The following is a 19796-nucleotide window of genomic DNA, read 5'->3' as shown; positions in this document are numbered from 1 at the left end:
CTCCAAGGCCCCGCCGCCACCCCCGCCACAAACTATCCCACCCTTGCAGGCGCCGCAAATAAACCACTCACAATATGTGAATTCTGCTCTGCCACCTCAAGTTGCCCAGATATCACCCACGGTTCCCAAAATGATTCCCCAGATGCCACCACCAAAGCTCCAGGTACCTCCTCAACAGGTTCTGCCACACTCCAACAACCCTTTCCCTTTTGCTCCTCAAACCACACCCGTGTCTACCTCAGCGCCTCAAGAATTGCCTCAAGCACCTGCGATGCCAGACAGGCCCCAGAGGTCGAAGTCGCAAAAGAGCTCGAACCCTTGGGGTGAATATCGACCTCCCCCAGTGAGTAGAATCAAGCTGAACCCACAGGATGTTGTTCAAAGCATGATGAACCTTTCTATGCAAGACGACGTAAATCTCATTGACTTCGATAACCCCAGGCGCAGTGAGCAATCGTCCGATTTGCAATTCATGGACTTGGAAGTTTCAAAGAGTCGAGGAGACTCTGCTATGAAAGTGAAACTGAAGAGGTTGTCGCTGATACCAGACTTTGACGGTGGAGTACAGGAGGAGGTGGTGGATTTCGCCAGTGATGATGAAAATCCAGCTAATAACTCGCAAATGAACCGGATGAACATCCGTAGATCGCTCAAACACTCGCGGCGCCTGGGGGAATATAAACGCAGTGACAGTGGTGCTGAGAAGCTGAAGCGAAGACTGTTTTTCGGAACTTGAATAATTCATAGTTATAATGCACATGATAGAGAAGTGTTAAGACACGTAACAAACGACACGTGGATCACAACTTGGATTTAAAGCAGAGATTATCAATTGTATGGAATTTCCTGCAAAGTACTAGAGTCAAGTTGTACTATTCACGTACATTGCACGGAACTGCTGACAAGAGTCTGTAGTAGCTCCGCTTCGCTAAAGAATCAGAGTCTTCAACAATGATGTTGTAATTCCCAGAGTGTTCCTTGTATGCTTGCACTAAAGCCTACCCTGCCCAGTCACCTGGGCTGCCCTCAAGAGTAATAACACTCCTGAAAAGAACAGGGCAGTTATCGAGGATATTTCGTCAGCGTCAATGGTGACGGCTTGCAATGGCCGTGTGAGTTGGTACGGTACAACATAGAGTGGTTAGCCTTAAATGGCTCTGACTTGATGGTAAGTCCGAGACTCTTTACTTGAATACCTTTCGGCAACCACTAAAGCTTGATGGAACCTGCTACAGTAAAAAGAAAAAGAAAACCCACGGCGGGATTCGAACCCACAATCGCTCGATTAGAAGTCGAGCGCCTTAACCATTGGGCCACGCGGGCAAATTTTCAGATTTCAAAAATTGTTGTTTTCAATCAAATTGTCTCAAATGTACAGACCAAGATTACCATGCATAGCGTCAAAACAGTTGAATTTGAGTATAATTAAATCCACTACCAGTTCCGTTATGGTTGGAAAGTTGAATATGCTCTTATCTGATCATGGTCGTCTTGTTTGAGTGTTCCAACCATGAGCACTCACCTTGCCTCCACGCTTTTACATGCTACAACATCGAAGTGGCACGTGTGTATACTTCCACGGCTGTAGTACCAGTCTATCAACTACTTGTAGGTCTCCGGGCAAGCTAGAAATATGATCGAGGTAACCTAAATAAATGATGAAAAATTATTCAAAATCAAAATGAAATACAAGAGAAGCTCAACCACAATAAGGTACAAATTTTCCAAGCCACTAGAGAGAATGTATTGATATTAAATCTTATTGAACTTCGCATAAATCTTTAATATATTAGTACATAGCATCATTATGTAAAGTTCATAAACTACAATTTGGGGAGGTTGCAAAATGTTTCCCCTCTTATTATCCTTGCTTTTCAGGGCTAAATAGAGATATTAGTGTAGTCAGGTCCTGTTCCTAATGGCGAACTACTTTTATATGATGTCCGTGTGAAATCACCAAGTAAGTTTCATACTGTGGGGTTCTCGCTGATTGGAGTGAATGTGAAACGATAGAAAATTTATACGTGCCGGGTGTCAGGGTGTGCTTGATATTGTTAACAATCATGGGCGAACACATGGAACACGTGGCTGATGGAAAGCTTTTCATGAACAGGGTGAACTGTACTCTATTATGCTACTTTATGAGTCATGTGCCACAATAACCTGTCGATACGCAAGCGCTATAGCTTGTCAATTTCGATAAAATGATTAGCAAAATTTTTCAATGAAAACTGTAGTTCCCTCCTTTCAGTATTGAAAGCATTTCTAGAACATGTAGAAGGCTAATTTTATACTTGGATATCTCACACAGGCAATACTTTATGACTCCGATCGTCGCACAAGGCTATCACATCTTTGCGCACCAAGACTTTGCGTGAACGTTACTGGTTGAAATGTCCAAGTTACGTGTTCTTGTCCCAATCAAACGGGTTATCGACTTCGCCATCAAGCCCCGGATCAACAAGGCTGGCACCGGTATTGACACTAAGGGTGTAAAGTTCTCGATGAACCCGTTTTGTGACATCGCTCTTGAAGAGTCGTTGCGTCTCAAGGAGGCCGACAAAGTCGACTCCATCCATGCGGTTTCTATCGGTCCTACTAAGGCCCAAGACATCTTGAGAATAGCTCTTGCTAAAGGTGCCGACAACGCCACTCTCGTTGACGTCGGCGATGAAACGGTTGAGCCGCTTGCGGTCGCCAAGATCTTGAAGAAGATCGTCGAGAAGGAAGACCTGAATATCGTGATTTTGGGTAAGCAAGCCATCGATGACGATGCTAACCAAACTGGTCAGATGTTAGCGGGTTTGTTGAACTGGCCCCAGGCCACTAATGCCTCCAAGGTGGTGGTGAATGGTGATGAAGTGGAAGTCACTAGAGAAGTCGATGGTGGTTCCGACACCCTCAAAGCTAAGTTGCCTTTGATTGTCACCACTGACTTACGTTTGAACGAGCCCCGTTACGCGCTGTTGCCCAACGTCATGAAGGCCAAGAAGAAGCCCTTGACCAAGCTTAAGCCTGCTGACCTTGATGTTGATATCGCGGGAAGATTGGAAACTCTCAAGGTGGAAGAACCTCCCAAGAGGCAAGCCGGGATCATGGTCTCGTCGGTTGATGAATTGGTGCAAAAGTTGAAGGACGCTGGTGCCGTTTAGACATGTATAGATAAATTTTAGTAAACAGTACCGTTCTGTCAGATTATGTTTAGATTCTTCTTCATACCGTGTCGCCCATTGTGGCTCCTCCGGAAAGTCTCAGTTGCGGAAGTTACCATGTTTGACCCCGCATTGTGCGATCTCTACATCAGAGGCAATGTCGGTGGAGGCTGCACTGAAATTCATACTAAAAGCTTTGGAAAATGTTGACATCAAGTCGTTAAAGGCCCCGCTTGTTGTTGGGATCAGTGGTCCTCAGGGACTGGGCAAGTCGTGGCTTACCGTGGAATTGAAGCTGGCTCTAGAGCGGGCACTCCCCGAAGCCATTGTCGTCCAATTCTCCATGGACGATGTATATTTGACGCATGAAGAGCAGTCAAAAGTGACAACGGTGGCGAGAAAAGAAGGTAACGCTTTACTTCAAGGTAGAGGACTTCCAGGAACCCATGATTTGAGATTGGCCACCACCATATTCGAAAAGCTCAAACGGCGAGAACCCGTACAAATTCCGCGGTACGACAAAAGTGCTTTCGACGGAGAAGGTGATCGTTGTCCGGAGCTGCAATGGGAACACGTTGCTTCGTCGGATATTGTACTTTTCGAAGGCTGGTTCAACGGTTTTTGCAGCGTCGACTCGATTGAGTTGCCTTACTTGATGTCAGGCCCCACGTCTGTCGTTCAAAATTACCCCATGTATCACATTGGCGAAATAAATCAGCGGCTTAAAGCATATGAGAGGATCTGGAGTGAGTTCGACAAATTCATCTACTTCAGAACCAATGATGTCAATAACGTCTACACTTGGCGTGAACAGCAGGAGCACGCCTTGATCAAGGAGCGAGGTCGAGGCATGAGCGATGACCAAGTTAGGAATTTTGTGAACCGATATATGCCCGTCTACAGCTTATATTATCGTACGATGTGTGATTCGCGAGTGTGTTCCCCGGGGAATAATTTACAGTTGGATATTAACTTGGATCGTACTTTATCGAGCTCAAGTATACATTAATATTATGTCGTCATATGATTCCCATCAAAAATTGTAGTCTGTATGGTTTGTGGTAAGAGATGCGAACTCGGTCTATCGCGTAAGCCGCATGAACGGCACCCCGCTCATTGGCGGACTAGCGAAGCCCGGACGGCGTTGTAGGAGCGGGTGGTGTCGACTTATGCATATAAGTGGGTTGAATCCGCCACATCTAGACTTCATCTGGTTTTATACCTAGTCTGACTGTGGCTGTATTCGGGACACCTTTCTTAGATAGGGTTACGTAATCATCACTATACACGACTATCGACTACCTTCTTCCCTCATGGTTCGCTTTAAGATGAAAGATGCAATATTTGCGATTTTTATAAAGCGTATGACCTCGTGTGACCATATTAATAAACCACCAACACTAATTGTAATCGGTGATGATCAGCGTAGTAGACTTGACAAACCAAGATAATTCTATCGCATATTCGATCCTAAAGAATCTCACACTAAGAATGCCGCTGTTTTCTTCCCCTCTTCTTGCTCATGCGCGGCATCTTTCGCCATTAAGGATGTCCACCCCGCAAGAGCAGATGGAAGCTTTCCGCCGTGCTGCTGAGACTCTTCGTCTGAAGATCGATGTGGTCCCGCGTGTGATGATCATCTGTGGTCTGGGTCTTGGTGGACTTGCCAATATCTTGGAAGGAAACCGCGTTGAAGTGCCCTATCATGACATTCCTGGCTTCAAGACGTCCACCGTGCAAGGCCATGCCGGTAAGTTGGTGTTCGGCACTATTGGGCAAAATAAAGTCCCAGTGATGTGTATGTTGGGAAGACTTCATTACTATGAAGGGTACTCTTTGCAAGACACTGTATTCCCTGTGAGAGTAGCTGCTGTGTTGGGGATCAAGACGATCATCGTCACCAATGCTGCCGGCGGTGTACGTCCTGGTTTCAAACCAGGCGAATTGATGGTGATCGATGATCACATTAACTTCCCTGGTTTTGCCGGTACTCACCCGTTGAGAGGTCCTAATCTTGCCGAATTTGGGCCTCGCTTCCAACCTCTTAGCGATGCTTATGACTTTGAACTTCGGAAGCTTTTCATGGACAAGGCGAAGGAATTAAAGGTGACGAGAAACATTTACGAAGGTACTTACTTTTATGCTACGGGTCCTACTTTCGAAACGAGAGCCGAAGTGCGCATGGTACGGACTCTTGGAGGGGACGCCGTGGGGATGCTGACCGTTCCCGAAGTCATTGTTGCTCGTCACAGTGGTTTGAGAGTATTGGCGTTGTCGCTTATCACCAATGAAGCCGTTGGCGATAAGCCACCGCTGGCATTCGAAGAAAACCCTAAGGACTTGAGCGAAGGAATGGCTCTGCACGACGAGGTGTTAGAAACCGCTGACGAAGCCCTGAAAGATGTTGAGGCAATTGTGGCAGCTGTGGTGAATGAATTATAGTTTATTTATCATAATGTAGTCGCTTGGTAATATACATATCGTACGTCATCACTGGTCCACCTGTCCCGCCAGTTCCCACTTGCCTTGGAAGTTTTCCTTCCACAAGCTCACCTTGTTGTCACCCCCAGACACAGCGAGGATGTTCCCCAGCAACGACCACGAACATCTCCAGCATACATCGGGGAAAGGTTCTTCAGTCAATAGTTGTTTCTGCCAGTTGCCCTGAGCATCAGGTGACCAAATCAACACTGTACGGTCTTGTGAAGCAGTGGCAATGTACTGCTTGACGAGGTTAGATGGCAGCCAAGCCACATCTCTAACCCAATCAGAGTGGCCCTGAAGGGTGGCCTCTTGTACGTATTTGTCTGAAATGGGGTCGAATCGCCAGATCTTAGCCAAATTGTCAGATCCGCAAGTAACAAATCGCCGGGCCAGCTTGTCCTTAACGTCAGAAACTGGAGCCCACAGCGCCGAGTTGACGCCAATAGCATGAGCATCGAACACCACCGACAGTGTGGTACCGTCCTCGTTGAAGTCAACCACCAGCACTCTACCGTCGCTCAGAGTGCACAATAAGACTGCCCCTAATTCATGAGGTGCCCACAGAACCAGATTTACTGAAGCCTGATGCACCGTGTGCTCAGCGATAACTTGCCATTCTCGATTCTGAGGCTGTTGTTTCCAAATCAAGGCCTTACCATCGTAAGAACACAGCGCAAGGATCAGCCCGAACTTGGGGTGGGCCCAAGCAACTTGCCACACCGGACCTTCATGGTGGAATAGAGTGGATGCTAACTTGTAATTCTCGCCATCAACTTCGAAAACCTTTATGGTCTTATCCAGGGAGCAAGTAGCAAGACGTCGCCCGTAGTAATCTAACACCGCGTCGTGAATCAAGTCGTCGTGGGCATTGCCAATGGTGACCATTGTTTTTGAGATACGTGTTCTGGAAATTCAACGTAGCGTGAAATATTCTCTGATTACGTAATCAACAACAACTGCAGGTTAACTGCGATTAAGTCAAGTAATACAAATAAGAGACTGCTGGTTGACTGCTCGATTGAAATATCTCAGTTGAATCATCAAATAATTGTGCCCAATTGCGTCTTCAAATAACGGAATTGCCGAAAATTGACGTTACTTCCATAATGCAATCGCACGCGCGAGCACAGGGAATCGATATGAATAAGCCGCTCGTCGAGCTCCTGCTGATCCTGGGGCTTGTACACCTGGTAGCCACTCAAGTTACCGCTGCTCAGGAGAGACTAAGCAAATTTGAAGAGCTCACCAGAGGCCTAGCAGAAGTTACACTTGACGAAGTTGAACCAGATGAGGAACCCGAATCCTCAAAGTATGATGACACCCTTGTCGCTGATCTCGAGGCACGAAAACTTGACCTAGTGATGGCGATTCAAAAGCAGCAATATCTAAGCGACAAAATCGATGAAATTGTTGGACAGAATCAGGATATAGTTGACACTGTTCGAGAGTATTTCCAGCTGCGCGATCAGATTACAGTTGAAGAGAGAGAATACGCTCAACGGAAGCTCAAGTATTACCAAATCATATCAGTTGAACCCGCAATTGAGTATATGGATAAGTTCAACTGCCACTTAGTGCTGAACATGAAATCTGCTCGACACGCTGTGGAGTCAGCTACCAAGCAGTTTTCCCAAAATGTGAATGAAATGAATGGTGAGTACAATCTGCAGGTTTTGGAGCTAATTAAAGAGATGAACAGCATATTTCGACAGATTGAGGAATGTCCTACTGAACGTGGAGCTTCACGGGATGTTAGCACGTCAAATCAAGAAAAGCGTGATCTGCTAATACTTCCTCTTGATCGGCCCCTAAGCATCGGAAGTATACCGAGTCCTACCATATCATTAAATTCGCTGGAATCGTCAGATTCAATTGGTGTAAGCCCTAATATGCCATATTCTCTGCCCGAAAATGTCTCACCCAAAGACAACCAAGCTCGAACTCAAGAGAATAGCTCTATAAACACCCCAACAAACAAGGCGTCACGGAAAAATCCATTCAGGGCTGACAACGCAACTATACCGAATTAAAATAAATTTGCTGATTCATCAAATTTCAGGTATGGACTTGTTCTAGAAACACTCTCCACACATTATGTTTTCTGAGTCTCTTCAACCTGCGATGATTCAAATAATGGGTCCTCTTCGTTGTCGACATCAAAGTGCTCATGAAGTGAGCCGTTCTCTGGTTTACGATTGAAATTATCGTCTAACAGAGTTTTGCAGTCATCGTGATTATCACTTCCCAGCATTTGATTAGGTTTAGACAGTGCAACACTATTCCGCGAAGGGCGCTTCCCTACCATAGAGTAAGCGCGATTGATGATCGTTCTATTCGGATCAACCTTGATCCATGACTTGCGAATGCGATCAATATTCATATTCGCCCGATCAAAATGAAGTAATTGCGATAAATACGCGAAAGCGTTATAAACCATCAAAAAGAAGCTCGTCATCCATGTCGATTGGGGTTCAGACTCCATGGTGTAGGTATTCAAATGATTAATGGGTTTTCCCAAAAGCTTCACCTCTATGTCACGACGCTCGGAACGCGAGGGGCAGACCTGAAAAAACCCTTCAGAGTTCACCACACCTTCCGCCATATGAGTTAACCGCTTCTGATGATTAGTCACAACCATTTCTAAATCGTTCGTCAGCTTTTCAAATTCATCAACCCGCTTATCAACCAACCTCAACTCGTAGTCGAGTCTATCAACGGTGGAATTGAGTTGATTAATTTGGTATTCTAACTTTCCTTGCAATTCCTCGTCTATGATTTTGGACTTGTTAGCGGTCATTTGCGAATAAGCGGTCTGAAGACGATACAAATCATGATTCAATACCCCGAAATTTCTAACCACATTTGCATTAGTGGTACACGCACAAGCATCAGCACTGAAGTCAGAGTCGTACAACTTCCGAAGAGACAGATATCTGATAAATAATTCAACCTTTTGCAAATAATCAAGTGAAAACTTTGTCATCGTATTTGTTGTAGACTTTGCTGGTCGAAGAATGTATTCCTCAATTTCTGAGCAGCTTTGAGATCTGACTAAACGGATATGCGTGTCAAGCACTTTAGCATCATGATTTACATCGAGTTTTGTGTGCTCCAACATGTTCAAATTTATTTCTTGAGCAGAAAATGGATACGAGTTTCGCCTATTCAAGGCATTCCGAAAGTGGGTGAGGGGTCGATACGACACTGTAGTTGTTGTGGACTTTGAGTCACCAGCGTCATCTTGTATAATATCAGGCGCAGTAACATGTACCGACTCTTGAGTCTTAGACTCAGTCTCCGTAACCATTGGGCGTACCAGGGAGGAGGTCTTCTTCAAGCCCATTCGCTTTAATCCACGAGAATACTTCAGCAAATCTCCAGCTTGTCCTTCGCTGAATAGAGGCCCCCACAGCAGAACCTTCAGATAAAGAGACATGAATTCGTAGGAGTTTTTCAGTTGCATTAGTTGTGATCCACGAATATGACCATTCATATCAATGGGCAAGTTTGAGAGACTAGACTTGGTAACACCGTAAAATAAACGATTCAAGGTTTTTCCCGGTAAATAGCCCTTGACCAAAGTATCCAATTTCAAGGCTTCCACATCAGCCGGGTTCATAGGTTCAGCTAATTTGGAGATCTTGTTTCGAATCATAACTCCAGACTTCGAATTGATCATATCCTCTTCTTTGGATCCAGCAGCATTGATATGGTCCTGTACTGTATTTTTCACAACATTGGTAAACTTTTTGAGTTCCTTAGAGTAATAATGTCGATTTTTCTTTGACAAATAAGGCATTCGCTCTTCATCATCATCATCAATGCTAATTACGGGTTTGTTGTTGCTGATGACTTTGGTACTGGTCAATTCGAATAACCTTTGTAAAGTTTCCAGATCAAGCTTTTTGGTTACCGGCAAATTCTTCAGTTTTTGGAATTGCGTCACAGTGTGAACAAAGTTTTCGAAATCGTATGGGTCCTTGGGAGGATCGCAGCCTACCATATTCAATCTCATTCGACACAGTAAGACCATTCCAATAATTGCTGCCACAGTATCAGCAGGTAAAATACCTTCACTTTCTGGTTGTTTTTTCACATGTCGAAGATGAACCATCGCGACTCTGGTCCACCAATTTGATATGGCTTCTTCCGTCTTGCGACAAAGTAACCCATCAGCATAATTTATATCCAATAAGCCAAAGTACCACAATGAAATCTGTATAACGTTCACCAACTCCCTAACAGAAAATTGGCACGGTATATTTGCATTGCAAATTCGGTAAATCTGCCGAAACTTATCAACATTGGCATCAGATATTTTCGGGGTGATCAACAGCATCGACCGCCCTGAACATCTAAGACGTTTGAGATTCGAGTTTATGACAAAGTTGGTTGAAACCTTTCTCACGTCACCATCTGGGATAGGTATTAAGTTGAGATACAGCGGAAGGGATGCCAAATTTGTAACGAAACAAACTTCTTGGTTGTGTTCCTCTAGATTCACCAGCAGTTGCGAATCATTCCTCGGCTCCTCCATCAGCTTCATCCGAGCATGATTCACAGCTAACCAGTTGATGTATTCTTGAAACTTGACAGGGTAATGTCGACTTTGCTTTTTTTCAACCCGGAACTTAACAGCACGGACACGATTTGTGACATTACCAGTGTATGCGGCGACCACGGTTCCAATTTTCCTGTCAATAACCCACTGTTCAACCATATAGATGTCAATACCACTAATACTAGTCTCTTCCATCATGTAAAATTCGCCAGCAAAAGCATCCTTGAAATAGTCGACGGCATGGAGGTCATGGAAGATATAAGTTACCAACCCTTTTGGCTCGGAAGGGGCAGTCTTTTTCAAGGTTGGCTGCTTATGGTAGTTCGGAGGATGACTCGGCAGAAGCTCAGGATAAAATCCCAACGGCGAGGCCATCGTGTGTAAGATGGGGAGATTTGACTATTGCAGGCTTATCAATACCCTCACAGGGATTTGAGCAGGGATCAGCCGAGTCGCACGCACTGTGTTGCTGAACACGAGTTCACAATTTTTATTTGAAAGTTTCGTTTACACCTATCTGTAAAGGATTCTATTGAAGGCTCCATAGAGGGCCGTCTACCATCGCAAAAGACAGTTACGACATCGACGAGATGAGAAAGCATGATCAATTTGCAAACCTCTGAAATTGTGAACTAATCAAAGTAGGGACTTCAGACGAGAGGCGAACAAATCCCGTATCCACAGGGTATAAGTCTCCCATTTTGAATTTACATGAACCATTTAAACCATGGCTACAGGTAGTACAAACGAATATGTTTGCCAGTTTAAAATTGCAGCACGACACGAAATCAAAATTACAAGAAGCACCAAAATAACAACTATACCCTAAGTTTCGACAAGCGACACTTAAGATATTCCATGAGAGATCGACACTTTCCGTCAACACTTAATTGTGAAAAGTTTATTTCTCTTCTCTTTTGAGAGCAATTGTAGGTTTTTCTTTAATTGTACCGATGCAGAAACCTCAATTCTGTTTGGAAAAGCTATTGTATCCCCCCGTAGCTTAATATAAGTGAATTTCATGCGAAACTCACAAGTCGCATAATCCTGATGCTCTCAAGTCTAAATTTTAATTTTGTTCTGCATAAGGACTGTTGGTGTACTGGTAACACTCTTGCCTTCCAAGCAAGCGAAGTGGGTTCGATTCCCGCACAGTTCATTTGTGCAGGACTGTTGGTGTACTGGTAACACTCTTGCCTTCCAAGCAAGCGAAGTGGGTTCGATTCCCGCACAGTTCACGTTTTTGCTTCTTCACGTTCTTATTACTCTTTCGAATGATTACTGGTGACTGTTTTTTTTTCGCTCCTTATGAAGCTGCGTCTCTATCACTCAACTCGCACGCGTCTGTTTACAAACACATTTCCACACCCATGCCCACCACAAATCGACCGACCAAACTGTCGATCGATGCAATCTCCGATCCTGCGGAGATTAAGTCTGTGATGAGACATGTATTCAATGATGCACAAGCCAATGCGCTGGGACATCGCAAGCTCATTGTGGTTTTGAAGCATTTGTGGCGAAAACTGCAGGAGCTTTCAGCGACAAGTCAGTTTATACACTTCTTCACACAGCTTATAAACTACGTACTTCCTTGCAAGCGAGGGGAAAAGAGTGCTGATCGAATCATCAAGTTTGTGGGTCAGTTTGTTGGCGAGTTAAGTCGTGATGAGGACTCCCATGATCTGGTCCAAATGGTCAACTATTTGATGCTGCATTTGATCCGTGGTGCTCATTCGAGAGACAAGTATGTCCGGTACCGAGTTGTACAAACGATTGCCCACACTGTGAGATCATTAGGTGAAATCGACTCGGAAACTTTCATCACATTGTACGATACACTCATCGAAAAAACCCAGGACAAAGAAAGCATTGTGAGAATCCAAGCTGTCGAAGCCTTACTGAGGTTTCAAGGTGAAGGCGACGATGGCTCTATTGGTGATGCAAAGAAGCATTTGTTAACTTTACTCTGTGACGAATCCGCTGAAGTTAGACGCGCTGTGCTTTTGAACTTGGACAAGGATAGTTCTACATTACCATCTTTGCTAGCTCGATCTCGAGACATATCTTCTGTTAATCGACGACTTGTGTTTTCTCGCGTTGTTCGTGACTTGGGCCTTACCAGCCTTGATGAAAAGCAAACTGAGCAGCTTTTGATGAGCGGGTTGAACGATCGAGATGAAACCGTGAAAGGCGCAACGATAAACTTATTAGTCAATGGTTTTCTTGCCTCTTGCAATGGAGATATATTTGAGCTCTTATCTCAGCTACGCCCAGACTGCAGTGAGGTCGCAGAGCGGGTACTTCGAGGTATTTTTGAGACACGTCCGGAGTTAATTCCTACTAGAACGATGGATCGTGAGTTCCTTCAGCATCTTGGAATTGAGCATGCCTTCTTCTTTCGCGTGTATTACGATTTTTGCAGCAACAAGAATCTACACGAAATCATTGATCAAAAATTCCCTGACGCCGTTGAGTTACTGGAAACGCTAGGGCGTTATCTATCTTTGCGGCGGCAGATGTTAGATGACAATACTACTCTGACAGGATCATTGCGAGAGTATGAGTCAAGGCTTCGCGAGATTGACAACCAAATTTTCCATAATCAAAATTTAACCGTTGAAAGTGGCCACGATATGGAAGTTTTGGACAAAAAGCTTAGGGCATTCCCTGATTTTCGAAACCTCAAACCTCAACTTGAAGTCTTGAAATTGCGCTTGACTCAAATGGAAAGGCGAGAAAGTCATCAATCAAGCCGAGCTTCAAAAGTCACTTCGAAACGGACCAAACTGAGAAGAGTGAACCACTCAGGGAAAGGCCACAACGCTGGCGCGGAAGCGTCCGGAAGGGACACCGAAGAGGACGAAGAAGAGGAAGAAGAGGAAGAGGAAAAAGAGGAAGAGGAAAAAGAAAAAGAAGAAGATGAGGACGAAGAAGGCAAAGAAATCCTTTTGAATAAATCTCATAATTCATTTATGGACGAAGATGGAGATGAAGACAAAGAAGAAGAAGATGAAGACGAAGAAGATGAAGTCGAAGATGAAGACGAAGAAGATGAAGTCGAAGATGAAGACGAAGAGGAAGATGATGGTGATGATGGTGATTTTAACGACAACGATGAGGATGCAGAAGTAAGTGACGAAGATGACGAAGAATTCGGAGAAGAAGAAGAAGATAGCGACGCTAACCAATCAAACCACGATGCTACAACCGAGGACAAGCAACTTTCCGATTTCAAAAAGCTGCTCAGAGGCATGTCCAAGGCTGATTTGACGAAAACATACAAACAGTTGAAAGACAAAGCCAAAAGTATGCGAAAAGAAGTAAAGGATTTGAATGCTCATGGTTTGAGACTCAAGGAGATTCATGAGGAAGCTATTCGCCTAACTGATTCTTTCTCAGAGCAGAAATACAATATACTCCTCGAAAAGCCCAAGGAAACGACCGAACTTGAAGCCAACATAAAAGATTTGGAATTTATCATCGAGCAACTCTTAGATGTTGCTAAGAACTATGATTTTTCGGATGAGCTCGCGAGACGTGAGATGATGCTGTTGATGAGACAATGCTTAACCAATGACAACTTAAGCAACGGTCTTGTGAAAGCGGCTTTCCAAGTGATTCACAGACTTTCAATCAACGAAAAAGATTTTGTGCAGTTGGCTACGGAAATCATAACTGATATCCGTGATTCGTGGGACGATGAAGATGAGGAATTCCACTCGGCGATGCTGGTTATGGAGGATGATGACGAGGCAGAGGAGATACTGGAGGATGATTCACAAGTTCAACACAAAAAACGAAGGATTGCCCCTAAGAATCCTCCCGATGAAGTGGTGATCCAATGTCTTCAAATGATTCAACATGTATTAGAAATTGTGGAGGAGCCTCTTGTGAATAATCCCCTGTTAGAATCCTTTTATTACGGTATTGTTAATTACGCTTTACAACAGCGGGATAAGTATCTCCTACATACTTTGGGTCTTCGATGCTTGGGGCTATATGGACTCATCTCAGCTAATATTGCGACGAACGCGTTGTTCACATTCATAAAAGCAATGCACCGGTACGGCCAAGAGGTGTGTTTGATTGCAATTCAAATGATGGTTGATATATTTGCAACACATGGGTTAAGTGTTGTTGCCTCAGAGCATATATTCCAATTTGCGCGTATGTTCCACAAAACGTTGAATTCTTATCGTTATCCCAAATTGCAATGTACAGTGGCGGAAGGCCTATGCAAATTGCTTTTGGCTGATTTATTTGTTGGCCAGGGTGAGTATGCAACGACTTCAGAAAAAGAGCTTTTCGAGTCAGTCTTGCTTTGTTTCTTCGATAATCGTATTGTGGAGAATGATGAATTGAAGCAAGTGCTTGCGTTTTGTATACCGGTATATGCCTTTTCACACCCCAGCCACCAAATCAGAGTTGCTCTGGTGCTGGGTGATTGTCTTTTCCGATTATTTGCATCGCTGGACGCAAATCTGAGCGACAGCGTGATTCCTGCTTCCAATGTCGTTCAACAACTCATCTACTGGTGCGATCCCAATAACTTGGTAAATGTGAAAACAAAGGAAGTGGAACTGCTGATGGCCCACATTTGGCAAGCTATATACTTTTTACAAGCTGTTGAGCAAAATACCCCCAGGGTTGTTAAAAGAGCGATTCTATCCAACTTGATGAGAATGCTGATTTCACTGTCGCTTCAACCAACCGAGCTCGAAGGCTTGTTGTCGGCTATACGGGAAACAAAAGAGCTACTTTTGAGTCGCAAAGACCAACCTGAATTTTATCTCGACAAGTCGACTTGGCGCAATTTTGAGATTTTTGAAGGTATGATAATTGCAGCACATGAGCATCTGGTTATGCTTCATGCGACACAACCATCCACTAGAGGATCGAGCATGATCACAAGTCGAGCAACTTCGACAACACCAGAGCCATCTGTTCATGACAGTAGCAGCTCTAAAATCGAGCATGTCGATGCCAAGACAGTCAGCGAACCTTCACATGCTGCAGCTAGCAAACTGACCGTTGATGAATCATTGAAGGAGATTGACGAGTTGTTGGAGGCCGAAGAAAATGTTGAGTATAATATCTAGTTGTCTAACGAGTGTAACGATTAATATATGTAAGGGTTTTTATTTAGTCGAGCTACTTTCAACATTGATGTAAGGGAAAAATTTGTGATCCCCGGGATTGATCTTCATTCGGTACCCAGCACTCTTGGAGCCCAAGTGAAGTTTGCTTTTAAGCTCTGTAAGGTTAAGAGCGTACACAATCAGCGTTTTAATAAGTTCTTCACACAGCCTTTGGGCATAACCGGCAGATGATTCCAAGAAGTTCAGTTTCACTTCAGCATCTTCCATTAACGTCTTCTGCAATTCTTTAAAAAGTTTTTTCGAAGAGTTGAATTTGAGGATTGTGGCACTTATAGCCTCGTTGGCATAATCAACATTGGGCACGTGAGGACAGTTTAATGATCTTTTGTACTGTTCAAAGGTTGGCAATTGCGGAACCCCTATACTCAGCCAGGGCTTGAGGCGCAAGTTGAAATAATTCTCAAATGAAGTGAGCGACTTGGATGCTGACTCCAAGAAATTAGTTGCACCAATGTAGTGGTAAATCATCAACATCGACTTAACAGCCTCAAACATAAGACAGTAAGCTTTCAATTTAACCAATGTGTAGTTTCGGTGGTACCGCAAGGTTTTTTCGAGTTTAGGCAATACGTGCTCCACAAGATGCGCATGCTGATCTCGAAGCTTTTGCTTTTTCTCACCTTTAAGTTTCTTCAATCTCTTTGGTAAGGTGTGGGTGATAAAGTTGATCTTACCTTCAATTATATTGCATATGCGGCCCAGGTCCAAATCGAGCAAAAGTTGACTTAAATACAGCGCGTACCAATAAATTAAGAACAACTCATAATCCTTGTAAAGCTCCAAGTCAATACCATTGATTAACAAGAGAAGCATTTCCGACAATTTCGTGTGGAAGATAAACAGTGACACTGCCAACAGTGCCTCCCCAGTAGTGAGCTCATCCCCAATGCCAAGAACAAATAACTCACTCTCAAGTGTTTCACTATTGATTTGCAAGGTGTCCCAAATAACTAAACCCTTATTGCGTAACTGTTGCTGTCTACAAGGATTGTTCCCATAGATCAACAAATTGTAATATATGGTCGATTCGAGGTCGGTTTTGAGTTGTGCGATTTTCTTTTGGACCAAAAGAGCCGTTTCAACCTTCAAGCTGGCAGCATTGATGGGTTTAAGAATGACAGTATTAACGCCCACAAGGGACTCAATTGCTTGTCCAACATATCCGTCTAAATGAAGCAGAGACCCTAAAATCAGTCTATCATCTCGAATAATGAATAGTTTGACGATACCCTTAACAAGAGCATTATATTTGGTGCTAGAAGCCGTGATATCATAACGCATGTAATTGAGGAATTGGGCAACATTTGCAATTTGGGAAGCCGAACTAACAAATTCCTTGATTTGTTTGAAAGTTGTGATGTATTCCTGCTTAGCATTTGAGGCGTCTATTGCATAAAGCTCCAGGGGAATATTACGATTGTCCATGTCCAACTGTATGAACTTTGAGAACAGTCCCGATGGAACTTTTTCACCCTGGAAATTCAAACTGCTTGCAACCTCCACAGCTTGGTCCAAAAAGGGAAGGTTGAATTGGGATGCATTAGGAACAAACGCGTTTAAGCGTAGCCCTAGAAGTGTTTCGAGTTTGAGTAAATAGCCAGCCATGTTCAAATTTGTTTGTAGTACATCGAAATCGTGTTTCTCCAAATTTTGAGTTGACAACCAAGCTTTCGCAGTGTCAAGTTCAAACAATACTACCTCAATTGCTTCATTTTGGAGATAGTTTAAATTCATATTACGTGTTGTGATATCCTCTTCTTCATAAAGCACTTCCATGGCTACCAGTAAGGTAAATCCCACAAATCTGGCCATGGCCATCAAAAATGGCTTCAAAACCTTATGCACTAATCCATATTCGAGTGATTGGCTGTCCTTGATTTGAGGTGCCAACCTTGAATCCACCAAACTGCATCTTTGCAGAAGAGTGCCACCGTTTGAAGTGTAGTTTTGCAACAACGTTTGGACATATCGACATGACAATATTGTCAAAGGAAGCGACAGGTTGTTGAGCCACAGCATGTATCCAATCAACAACCTGTTCATGACTCCAATAACAGAGTCAACATGCTGAGGCGCCAGAGGGTCGAAGCTGACGTCGTCAACATCAACCTCGATCAAGCCAGTATCAAGGTTGGGATTCGAAATTTCAATCGCTCTTGTACCTTCAAGCAAATTGAATAACGGACTTTGAACCACCTTATTTTCAGATAGCCCCTCGAGAGATTTGAAGAGCTCATCGGTGATGTCCACCAAGTCTTCCATCTCGGAGAGAGTTACGATGGCCGCGCGATCGCGGTCAAGCCTCGAGTGAGCCGCATGAACATCATCGCTTCGATAATATACGCTTTTGATCAATGTCCATTATGAATATATATAGATTTCACTCAAATCAAAACCGCCTTCAAAAAGGACACGCTTCATGAACTGATACAGAACATTACCAATATGAGGTTAGCATACTGCAATGCTATACAAATAGCATATAGGTTTGGTTAGATTCCATTTGACTGCTTTTACAATAGATGTTAAACGACACCGGGATATTACAGACATGATAATTCTTTTTTGAACTCATAGACTACATGTGCATAGAGTATTAAGATCTATTGCAAGAAAAGCATACTCGACGCGATAAATCGATTATTCAACACTGATCGACCTCTAAACACATAACGAATGGAACCACAAGGAACTTGAAATAGACGACAATCTCGCTTTACTCGAAAACATCGGGCATGCATTATATGTACTCCAAGCTGCTCGCAGTTGATTAGTAATTCAAACTGTACTCCAGTGAGGATCACCGCGCACCTGTAAGAAAACTTGTATCTTTTAGTAGATAGTCACAGCCGTGTACACATTCCATCTCCCGTCATTTTCATGATAACGACGTGGTGCTTTTTCAGTCTGGAAAAGAAATTAGAATTAGCTCGATTGTTATCCTGTATAGGGATGCTTACGTGAATCACTCCCTAAACTCCGCGAACAAAATTTCCAGGTGTGACTAATTCAGCACTAGTGAGTTTGCCACCGAAGATGAGTGAGGTCAAGCGGAGCATTTCTGAGGTCCTGCCTTCTGGAGGGCCTCCCGACAAAAAGGCTCATGCTAAACCAGGACGCAAACCTATCGATACCGAACCCAAGCTGAAGCGTACCGCTCAAAATCGTGCTGCTCAAAGGGCTTATCGAGAACGTAAGGAGAAGAAAATGAAGGACTTGGAAGAAAAGGTCAAGTTGCTAGAGACAGAAAACGTGCGTGCCGCCACTGAAGGCGATTTCTTAAGAGCTCAAATTGAAGTTTTAAAGCTGGAGTTGGCTCGCTATCGCGGCAACGCAGATTTTAGTGATTTGAATCTTCCGACATCCGTTGGTCGCTTGAGTCATCCGCAAACTGGTGGCTATGTCCCTCATTTCCCAGAAGTATCGCCAATCCATTTGAAGAATTCCCAGACATCCATGTCACCACAGCGTAACGGTTCACTGATATCATCACTGGCAAAAAGTGATCATTTATCACTACTGGAATCTCAACGGAAACTGCCAGATTTTACTGCGGAATATTCATGGCAACCAGAGAAGGACAATGCCCTAGAAAATCTCGAGACTGATTTTTTCAAGATGACACCTGCAAATAACACTGCAAATGCTTCTAGCAGCTTGAACTTGACCACAGAGAACTTAGATGTTGCTGCTAATTTCGATGAACAAGTCAACACTTTCTGTACTAAACTTAATGAAGCTTGTGGTACAAAGGAATCCCCTTTGCCCAAAGACAAGCAGTTTGAATATTCATCTCCGTTCTCCGCTTTGGTCACACCTCAAGAAGCTGAGGAGACTTCAACGGAAGCATTTTTGGCCGTGCTGTCGGGTGACCCTCTCTCGTTTTTGAACGACGCGAATTTTGATATGAATCTTGCGTTCAAAGATCCGGTTGCTCCTATTCCCGAATTTGAAAAACCGGTTCACGACGAAACTTTTGATCTCTTGACTAATCAGGAGCTGATCTATGATCCCTTGGGCAGCGGAACAATGGAGACGACACCAAACTCTCAAACTACTCCAATTACAATTGGTCTGGGGGCGACGCCCGGCTCTAATAAGGAGGTGAATATCAATTTCAGCTTTAATGAGTTTGTCAAGTCTCTGATCAGTGAGAATTCCGCCGATGAAGCTATGGTGCCAGCTCTGCCAAAACGTATGCAATGCAGTGAAATATGGGAGCGTATCACTCTGCATCCCAAGTACTCAGAACTTGATATTGACGGTTTATGTAGTGAGCTCAAGGCTAAAGCCAAGTGCTCAGAAAAAGGCGTCGTCGTCAATCAAAATGACGTGAACTATTTTATCGAACAGCTGGCAATGAGACGGGGATTATGAATTATGAATATACGGGAACGGTTTAATACGTTGACATATCATTTAGATATGGAAATTCCG

General features: G+C 43.8%; 10 protein-coding genes across 10 annotated transcripts in view; 7 read left to right on the top strand and 3 right to left on the bottom strand. All coding sequences in view use genetic code 12, as the record gives it.

Moving 5' to 3' along the window:
* The window catches only part of AKL1 (serine/threonine protein kinase), a gene marked incomplete at both ends in the record, with an annotated part of 2788 nt that extends 2052 nt beyond the window's left edge, over positions 1–736 (top strand). The window contains one exon of the mRNA XM_034154795.1: positions 345–736. Coding sequence (XP_034013095.1) covers positions 345–736 — 392 coding nt within the window. The remainder of the gene's footprint in view (positions 1–344) is intronic.
* A 1657-nt stretch (positions 737–2393) lies between these two features.
* On the top strand, positions 2394–3152 carry DIURU_002171 (uncharacterized protein; the record flags this gene model as incomplete). The annotated part of the gene is made up of 1 exon (XM_034154794.1): positions 2394–3152. The coding sequence occupies one exon, from the start codon at positions 2394–2396 to the stop codon at positions 3150–3152; it is 759 nt and encodes a 252-aa protein (XP_034013094.1).
* Positions 3153–3309: 157 nt separating this feature from the next.
* On the top strand, positions 3310–4161 carry DIURU_002170 (putative ATP-dependent kinase; the record flags this gene model as incomplete). Its single annotated transcript, XM_034154793.1, has 1 exon — positions 3310–4161. One exon carries the CDS (start codon positions 3310–3312, stop codon positions 4159–4161), a length of 852 nt encoding a protein of 283 aa, XP_034013093.1.
* Positions 4162–4700: 539 nt separating this feature from the next.
* On the top strand, positions 4701–5594 carry PNP1 (purine-nucleoside phosphorylase; the record flags this gene model as incomplete). The annotated part of the gene is made up of 1 exon (XM_034154791.1): positions 4701–5594. The coding sequence occupies one exon, from the start codon at positions 4701–4703 to the stop codon at positions 5592–5594; it is 894 nt and encodes a 297-aa protein (XP_034013092.1).
* Positions 5595–5642: 48 nt separating this feature from the next.
* Positions 5643–6521, bottom strand: SEC13 (GTPase-activating protein; the record flags this gene model as incomplete). Its single annotated transcript, XM_034154790.1, has 1 exon — positions 5643–6521. The coding sequence occupies one exon, from the start codon at positions 6519–6521 to the stop codon at positions 5643–5645; it is 879 nt and encodes a 292-aa protein (XP_034013091.1).
* A 221-nt stretch (positions 6522–6742) lies between these two features.
* On the top strand, positions 6743–7666 carry DIURU_002167 (uncharacterized protein; the record flags this gene model as incomplete). Its single annotated transcript, XM_034154789.1, has 1 exon — positions 6743–7666. The coding sequence occupies one exon, from the start codon at positions 6743–6745 to the stop codon at positions 7664–7666; it is 924 nt and encodes a 307-aa protein (XP_034013090.1).
* A 62-nt stretch (positions 7667–7728) lies between these two features.
* On the bottom strand, positions 7729–10572 carry DIURU_002166 (uncharacterized protein; the record flags this gene model as incomplete). The annotated part of the gene is made up of 1 exon (XM_034154788.1): positions 7729–10572. The coding sequence occupies one exon, from the start codon at positions 10570–10572 to the stop codon at positions 7729–7731; it is 2844 nt and encodes a 947-aa protein (XP_034013089.1).
* A 995-nt stretch (positions 10573–11567) lies between these two features.
* Positions 11568–15299, top strand: YCG1 (condensin subunit; the record flags this gene model as incomplete). Its single annotated transcript, XM_034154787.1, has 1 exon — positions 11568–15299. One exon carries the CDS (start codon positions 11568–11570, stop codon positions 15297–15299), a length of 3732 nt encoding a protein of 1243 aa, XP_034013088.1.
* A 39-nt stretch (positions 15300–15338) lies between these two features.
* On the bottom strand, positions 15339–17621 carry DIURU_002164 (uncharacterized protein; the record flags this gene model as incomplete). Its single annotated transcript, XM_034154786.1, has 1 exon — positions 15339–17621. One exon carries the CDS (start codon positions 17619–17621, stop codon positions 15339–15341), a length of 2283 nt encoding a protein of 760 aa, XP_034013087.1.
* Positions 17622–18395: 774 nt separating this feature from the next.
* On the top strand, positions 18396–19736 carry CAP1 (DNA-binding transcription factor; the record flags this gene model as incomplete). Its single annotated transcript, XM_034154785.1, has 1 exon — positions 18396–19736. One exon carries the CDS (start codon positions 18396–18398, stop codon positions 19734–19736), a length of 1341 nt encoding a protein of 446 aa, XP_034013086.1.
* Positions 19737–19796: the final 60 nt, after the last annotated feature.

Source organism: Diutina rugosa (genome assembly GCF_008704595.1).
Source record: "Diutina rugosa strain CBS 613 chromosome Unknown scaffold22_size185052, whole genome shotgun sequence".
Classification (NCBI taxonomy): Eukaryota; Fungi; Ascomycota; class Pichiomycetes; order Serinales; family Debaryomycetaceae; genus Diutina; species Diutina rugosa.
This window is presented reverse-complemented; position numbering and strand designations above follow the sequence as displayed.